Here is an 8,435-nt window from a genome sequence, read left to right as displayed (position 1 = left end):
GCTGTAAATTAGCCGTAGTTGGATAGCTAGCAAGCAAAGGATTTGAAACTTGCCAGCCAGTATGGCAATAGAACATTTAGAACGAACGACTGGGTCGCGTCCATAGATACAGAACAAAAATACTTAACGTCTGGGACACATCCCTGGCAATGGAGCCGATAGAACGAACAACCGGCCAGGTTGGATACGACCCTAGATTTGTGTCGGGACTATACCTTGTCGAAGGATGAAATAGTGTGAATAAATTAATACAAATAATATGTCAATCATTATCATCAGACTGAACCAGGTTTTCCTCTAGGATTTTGCCTGTGCATTGCTCTATTACGTATCTTTTTATCATAGAAAAACCTAGTCCTTGCCGATGACAAGCATACCCATAACATGATGCAGCCACCACCATGCTTGAAAATATGAAGAGTGGTACTCAGTGATGTGTTGTGTTGGATTTGTCCCAAACATCGACTGTATATATCCTCATTATTGTCATTTTATTGTGTTCCTTTTTCTTTGTCTTTTTTAAAAAACTTTAGTTTATTTAGTAAATATTTTCTTAACTCTATTTTCTTAAAATTGCATTGTTGGTTAAGGGCTTGTAAGTAAGCATTTCATGGTAAGGTATTCGGCGCATGTGACAAAAACAATTTGATTTGATTTTGTATTCAGGACATGAAGTTCATTTCTTTGCCACATTGTTTGCAGTATTACTTAAGTGCTTTGTTGCAAACAGGAAGCATGTTTTGGAATATTTTTATTATGTACAGGCTTCCTTCTTTTCACTCTGTCATTTAGGTTAGTATTGTAGTGCAACTACAATGTTGTTGATCCTACTCAGTTGTCCCCCCCCCACAGCTATTAAACTCTGTAACTATTTTAAAGTCACCATTGGCCTCATGGTGAAGTCCCTGAGTGGTTTCCTTCCTCTCCAGCAACTGAGTTAAGAAGGACACCTGTATCTTTGTAGTGACTGGGTGTATTGATTCATCATCCAAAGTGTAATTCCTAACACCATTCTCAAAGGGATGTTCAACGTCAGCTTTAAAAAAAAATCTTTACCAATCTACCTATTTGTGCCCTTCTTTGCAAAGTTTTCGAAAACCTCCCTGGTCTTTGTGGTTGAATCTGTGTTCAAAATTCACTGCTCAACTGAGGGACCTTACAGATAACTGTGTGAGGTACAGAGATATAGTCATTCAAAAATCATGTCAACCCCTATTTTTGCACACAGAGTGAGTCCATGCAACTTATCATGTGACTTGTTATGCAGATTTGTACTATTTAGGCTTGCCATAACAAAGGGGTTGAATACTTAATGACTCAAGACATTTCAGCTTTTCAATTTTTATTGTTTTTTTTTTTTTTTTTAAATGAACATCATTCCACTTTGACATTATGGGGTATTGTCTGTAGGCTTATCTCAATTTAATCCATTTTAAATAAAGGCTGTAACACAACAACAAACAGTCAAGGGGTGTGAATACTTTCTGAAGCCATTGTAGATAACTATGTAGGCAACAGAGCTTATTGATGTATCTAGCAACACAATAGAATGTGTAGAATGTAGAATATAATGTTAGAATGTTAAAGACTATTAAATGTGTAGATTTTAAAGGGGCAATCTCCAATTGAAAATGAGCACCCCACCTCTGTTTTGGTAAAAAAGATGAGGGATGGGCCTGGAGTAGTTTATCCACTCTGAAATTCATAGACAGAGCAATGTTTATAAAGTGATGGGGCTAGACAGTTGAACGAAGCTCATGAGGCATTTAGAAGTTATATTCTTAAAGAATCAATGGGTATATACCATTAATATGTTTAAATAAAAACGGATGTAACAACCGCAGATTGCCCCTTTTGAAGTAACATGAATATTCTGGAGAAGCCCTCTCCGACGTCTTTTCGACCTTCTCACTGTCTTGGATTGTCTTTTCAGGGGTGTTTTGAGGAATCCGTCTGTTATTTTGTGACAGTGTTACCAAAAATCTCCTCATGATTTGTCAAAACTCTTCACGTGAAGGTCTACATAGTGCTATCATAATAATGGTGGAGACGATGATAGAAATTGCCATGACAGATTATGTCAGTTCAGGACAATTGACTCCTGAGCTGAATAACAGCTTGTATCGTGGTATGGCGTATTCATGACAGTTTTACATTGGCTAATGTTGGAGGCTTCAAGTAAAGTATGATAACAAATCTCACTGGAACGTTAAAGTATTTTTATTGTGCAGGACCAATTATTTAAAAAAAAGTTGAGTAGAAAAGGACAGCTGTTAATTAAATGTACACCAAAGATGACAGTGCCCTTTCTGGATTCAATGGAGAGTTTAATCTTGATTGTTCAAAGGTTGTAGTCACTCCGGAAGTAGATCAGCCAACATAATGTTCCTTGCTTGATGAATGTTTGGAAGGTTTTAGCAGGTCACACTGTGGAAATACTATTCATTTACTAGAGGGGCTATGTCATAAACCCTCAAGGTTCCAGAATGGGATGAAAATGGCAGCCATATTGGTCAGGTAGAAATCCAAACCAGTCTAATTGGAGTGAATGGCAGTAGAGGCATAATCCAGATTTGTTTCATGCAGGAAAATAAAAGTAGGGCATGTGATATATCAGAAATTGGTGTAATATAATTATTGTCAAACTAAAATATTATCATATAATTATAAATACAGTTTATACTTGTTTTATACAAATGTTCTGTATAAATAGCTTCTAAAATATATATAAACAGACCATAAATGTCTAAATGTTTGTTTTCTTTGAAAGCTGTGAGTGCTTTTATATGATACAATATCAGTACTTCTGCATTTACAACTAAGTCCTATCATCAACTGATTTCAGCCACTGTATCGCTGTGGATTGATTGCATTGTTTCAATGGAATATTGGCAGTTAATTTGAGAAATGGATGGACTCATTCCTCGAAAATTGGCTGGCTAGATCGCTAACAAACATACCAATGCAGTTATGTTCATAAAATTCATTATTTTACACAATATCTTATCACAGCACTGGCAAACCACGGTTGACCAACTTCCTGACCAAAATAGCTAACCTTTATACCATCATAAGAATGTTCATGACCATTCCGGTGTTCTAATTCTTAATTCTATGGTCCACACCTACAGTTAGGGGTTCTTCAGAGGGTGATATTTCCTTCATCCAATAGTGAACTTTTGAAGCGATTCTTGAGGGTACATGGGGTTTAGAGAATGAGGGGAAGGCACTGCAAATTTGGACTTATACTTTAAATTTGGCACCTGAGCTAAAGTCTTGCCACATATTCTTAAGGTTAGAAAAAACATAATGATATGTGAGATAGAAATTTGTCAATCCCTTTAAGCCTTCTTGAAAATCCTCTTGGCATCCACCCCATCGTAGTTATAGCTCTGTTGGAGAAGAGAGTCCTTAATCAATGGAAAAAGGTTGCCATTTTCATTGAAGTAGACGTACCAGCACAGTGAGTACACTAGAGACTACAATATGAATCTCTGATTACAATGCTTATTCAGTTATGACAATAATATTGGTAATGTTTCAGTAGGACAAATGTTAATTCATAAGCATTCATATACTGTGTAGGTGGGAAATATACATGTTATAAACATTTATCTGCATTTATGTAAATTTTTCAGCATTAGCATTTATAACCTTTTAAATTGTAAAAGTTCAAATGATTTATAATGGCTTATTTGATTTGATTTGATTCATGCTCGCAGTCAACAAGACTGGATTATGCAGAAGGTAACAGTTACGAGGAAAAATATACTACATTAAATGTAAAAAGTCAGAAAAAAAAGTCAAAATTAAAGTTTAAAAACTCACATTTGGTTATTAAAAACATATCACTTCTAGTTATTCTGGTATAAAGTGGTACAACATTATAAAGATCATTTGAAAAGATACATGATGTGGGATTTTCTCAAACTAACCTGTACTAGCTCTCCTCCCACCACGGCCCGAGTGGTGGTCAGCACCTTACTGTTGTCTTTCCTGGTGAATTTACCCTTCAACACATCTCCATCCATCTCCCAGGTACCCTGTGGGACAGAAGGGGTTAATTAACGATGACTGTAATGTACGTCATTCGTAGACATAATATATGCTCAAATCACCCATTGTTATCGATGCATGGGTTAAACAGTATCTTGAGATAAGATATATCTAGGGCATAGGTCAATTCAAACAAATGGCTAGCCAAACATGAGCTAATAAATAAATAGCTAGCCAAACATGAGCTAATAAATAAATAGCTAGCCAAACATGAGCTAATAAATAAATAGCTAGCCAACCATGAGCTTATAAAGAAATGGCTAGCCAACCATCAGCTTATAAAGAAATGGCTAGCCAACCATGAGCTTATAAAGAAATAGCCAAAAGCTTATAAAAAAAATGGCTAGCCAAACATGAGCTTATATAAAGAAATGGCTAGCCAACATGAGCTTATAAAGAAATGGCTCTTATAAAGAAATGGCTAGCCAACTTATAAAGAAATGGCTAGCCAACCATGAGCTTATAAAGAAATGGCTAGCCAACATGAGCTTATAAAGAAATGGCTAGCCAACCATGAGCTTATAAAGAAAAGCCAAAATGAGCTTATAAAGAAATGGCTAGCCTTATAAAGAAAACCATGAGCTTATAAAGAAATGGCTAGCCAACCATGAGCTTATAAAGAAATGGCTAGCCAACCATGAGCTTATAAAGAAATGGCTAGCCAACCATGAGCTTATAAAGAAATGGCTAGCCAACCATGAGCTTATAAAGAAATGGCTAGCCAACCATGAGCTTATAAAGAAATGGCTAGCCAACCATGAGCTTATAAAGAAATGGCTAGCTTATAAAAAATGAGCTTATATAAAGAAATGGCTAGCCAGCCAACCAACATGAAATGGCTAGCCAACCATATATAAAGAAATTGCCAACCATCAGCTTATAAAGAAATGGCTAGCCAACCATGAGCTTATAAAGAAATGGCTAGCCAACCATGAATTTAAACATATATTCATTGTAAACTTATTCTAATGGGTTACTCTATATGGTCAAAAACTCCAAAACACTTTTACAGTGCACAGTCATGCATAGGTCACTGCCAGACTTCAGAAGGCTTACATCGTATAAACTGTTGTAAAAGGTCACATTTTCCAACTCCATCAGCATGATTTCCACTTTTTCTGAGCATGACAACAGTTTACCAAAAGACACAAAGCAGAAATAAATTTGTAGGATTTACATTTTATGAAGGCTTTATGAAAAGGGGGGCTTAGATTTAAATCTCTACAACTTTCTGTTGGATACTGTGTACGATAGCCTACTAAAATAAGTCTAGGTTGAAAGAGTTCAAACATACTGAGACTTCGGTGCCGTCGGCCAGCGCGTAGTCAAACTGTACGCCCAGGGTGAAGTCGATGTCTTTGTTACGGAAGGTGCTGGATTCCTTGATGTGGAACTTGTCTCCTGTCTGCTCGATGATAACCTTCAGGTTGTCATGTTCCGCCAACTTCCTCTTCATCACATTGATGCCTGTTGGAAAATGCAGTAGATAGAGTGTTGTAGATGAGGCGTGGGTCCTGAGCCTCTTGGTGTAATGGCTAAATTGCTGGATATATAGAGTGTTGTAGATGAGGCGTGGGTCTGAGCCTCTTGGTGTAATGGCTAAATTGCTGGATATATAGAGTGTTGTAGATGAGGCGTGGCTCTGAGTCTCTTGGTGTAAATACTAAAGTGCTGGATAGATAGTAAAAGCTCAAGCCCCAAGTTGGGCTACTAAAAATGTTTTATTCGCATTGAGTTATCAATTAGGTCCAAGGTCCAATTAGCCCATTTATTCATACTACCTGTCTGGAAATGGTGTGTGTCCATCATCATAATATTACTCATTACACCCTACCTAGGTCCCAAAAAAGCTTGTGTTTGTTGACAAGCTTTTAAAATGGCAACAGCCAAGAGTTATTATTATAGCTGTGCAGCGATACAGCACGCCTCTGACTGGTAACTCACATCCACTCAAACAAGCCACAGGATCAAAGATTACCTCAAAACCATCACTGTCACACACGCAATATACCAACACTTGCTTTACAAATCCTATATGATACAGTCAGACTTATAGGATGAAAATATAAATCTGACAGTATCGTATAGGATGATACTATAAGTCTGACGGTAGCTTGTACCATTGATGTAAGTGCTGACCATACCAAGCCACATTGGAAATATAATCCTTCATTAAGAAATGCAACATCACCTTTCATAAAACACACACACACACACACAAAGTACACACACATGCACATACACATTGCACACATCCACACACACACACCGACTCACCCATCTGCTCCATGAACTTGTCGTAGTTCTCATTGTGTTCAACTTTCCAGGTACCATTGAATGCCATGTCTACTGTGGGCAGTGGAACGACTGTGTGCAGGACTGTGGGACTGAGAACGCCCGTTTGCCTCCCTTTATATAGAGGCCCCAGTTGGCTCTTCTTTATCTAACTGATTATCTGTCTGCTGATGTGGCCATTTAAAGCTGATGTCAAATATAGGGCGATTACTGCACGGCCTCAAGGATACAAAGATAAATGGCCAAGGGCAACTCCCTCCCCAGGGCTGGCACATGGACAATGTAGCGCTGTTCTATTTCAGAAAAGAAAAGCATTCGTTTATAGGACTCTCCTTGGCATATTTCCCAGGGGACCTCTCTCTGTGTCTGTCTGTGTCCAGCATGACAATGAGCCCCTAATGAACCGCTCATTGATGGTGGGAGAGTTCTAGCGTTTTTAATTGGGCTGACAGAATTCGCCCCACTACTAGAAGGTTTTTTGTTGTTCATGATACAAAGTCGATGCGTAAATTGTAGCCTGATATTTTCACTGTATTCTCACGGTCAATGGTGTGTCCTCAATTATACAGAGGAGATTTTGTGCCCTTGTAACTGGCATACTTTATCAATGAGAACAACAGAGGAATATTGTTACTTAGTTCCCACTTACCATTGCCAATTAACTCATTGCATTGAGGTTAGATGCTGTCGGCCTCCTGGAAAAACCTTGTATCTCCATAAAGGAAACTTTTCATGAATTGATTGCCATATAGTCAAGGAAATTCCTTTTGAATAACTTTATGTGTTTCTTAGAGTCATGAAACCTTCAAAGCACATGGAGGTGAATGACTAAATCTAAATAAATAGGGACACAAGCTTTTTCCAGGAGGTCGACGATAGTGGCATAGTATACCTTGAAAGCCATGTAAAACAGGGACAACCAGGGCAATAAGGAATCCTCAGGTGTGGCTCAGGCGCCAGAGATGCTATTCTGATGTCACAAATGATAAGTCTTTTTGTCCTTACAACGAGTCACCAGTGCTTGAACTTTCCACGAGTCTTCTTCTGCACGCCACGTTATCAAATCCCTTTGGAATTATGGGTAGTATTCAACAGTTTCATTTGAAGGAGGTCAGTTCAGGTAACATAACTGCTTAGATCCAGTCAAAGATAATCAATGATAACCATATGGGACGGCTTCATTCCAAAGTACAAAAGTACCCTACGACCGCAAGGCACTACAGAGGGTAGTGCGTCCGGCCCAGTACGTCACTGGGGCCAAGATTCCTGCCATCCAGGACCTCTATACCAGGCAGTGTCAGAGGAAGGCCCTAAAAATTGTAAAAGACACCAGCCACCCCAGTCATAGATAGTTCTCTCTGCTCTCTGCCACAGCAAGTGGTACCGGAGCACCAAGTCTAGGTCCAAGAGGCTTCTAAACAGCTTCTACCCCCAAGCCATAAGACTCCTGAACGTCTAATCAAATGGCTACCCAGACTATTTGCATTTCATTTGATTTGATTGACAGCATTCTTCATAAAAGTTGACGTCCCAGTGTGAAATTGGACTATACCAGAAATGGGCTCGTTCCGGACATTATTGTGAGCCGTCCTCCCCTCAGCAGCCTCCACTGATGTACAATGTCAGACACAGAGTGTCTAACCTAATATTCAGTTCTATACTAGTCATGCTATACTAGTCACGCCCTGGCCATAGAGAGGCTTTTATTCTCTATTTTGGTTAGGCCAGGGTGTGACTAGGGTGGGCAATCTAGTTTTTCTATGTTTTCTGTTTTTATGTTTTGGCCGGGTATGGTTCTCAATCAGGGACAGCTGTCTATCGTCGTCTCTGATTGGGAATCATATTTAGGCAGCCTGTTTTGCCATCTTAGTTGTGGGTAGATGTCTTTGTTAGTGGCCTGTATTGCCCTAGTCAGCTTCAAGTTCGGTTTTTTTTGGGGGGGGGTTGTTTCATGTTGGTGACATTCATAATAAAAATGAATGCACGTTTACCACGCTGCACCTTGGTCCAGTCATTTCCCTGACGACGTTCGTGACAAATATTCAGTTTTATAACTAATGAACAGGCTCTACCTAATATTCAGT

The 8,435-nt window shown here is 38.7% G+C and overlaps 1 protein-coding gene across 1 annotated transcript; it reads right to left on the bottom strand.

Moving 5' to 3' along the window:
• Nucleotides 1-2,205: 2,205 nt before the first annotated feature.
• Nucleotides 2,206-6,464, bottom strand: LOC112214852 (fatty acid-binding protein, intestinal). Its single transcript, XM_024373895.2, has 4 exons — nucleotides 6,334-6,464; nucleotides 5,351-5,523; nucleotides 3,936-4,043; nucleotides 2,206-3,392 (listed from the first exon to the last, which is right to left on the bottom strand). The coding sequence occupies exons 1-4, from the start codon at nucleotides 6,398-6,400 to the stop codon at nucleotides 3,342-3,344; spliced, it is 399 nt and encodes a 132-aa protein (XP_024229663.1). The 5' UTR covers nucleotides 6,401-6,464; the 3' UTR covers nucleotides 2,206-3,341.
• Nucleotides 6,465-8,435: the final 1,971 nt, after the last annotated feature.

Source organism: Oncorhynchus tshawytscha, linkage group LG15 (genome assembly GCF_018296145.1).
Source record: "Oncorhynchus tshawytscha isolate Ot180627B linkage group LG15, Otsh_v2.0, whole genome shotgun sequence".
NCBI lineage: Eukaryota > Metazoa > Chordata > Actinopteri > Salmoniformes > Salmonidae > Oncorhynchus > Oncorhynchus tshawytscha.
Note: the sequence above shows the minus strand (reverse complement) of the source record. Positions and strands in the feature narration are given on the sequence as shown.

Bases quoted from the DNA above. Each gene is read 5' to 3' on its own strand.
- LOC112214852 (XM_024373895.2), bottom strand. From the start codon at position 6,400: ATGGCATTCAATGGTACCTGGAAAGTTGAACACAATGAGAACTACGAC. The intron at 5,524-6,333 runs GTGAGTCGGTGT...ATTTTCCAACAG, and splicing joins CAAGTTCATGGAGCAGATGG to GCATCAATGTGATGAAGAGG. The intron at 4,044-5,350 runs GTATGTTTGAAC...TCTGTCCCACAG, and splicing joins CCGACGGCACCGAAGTCTCA to GGTACCTGGGAGATGGATGG.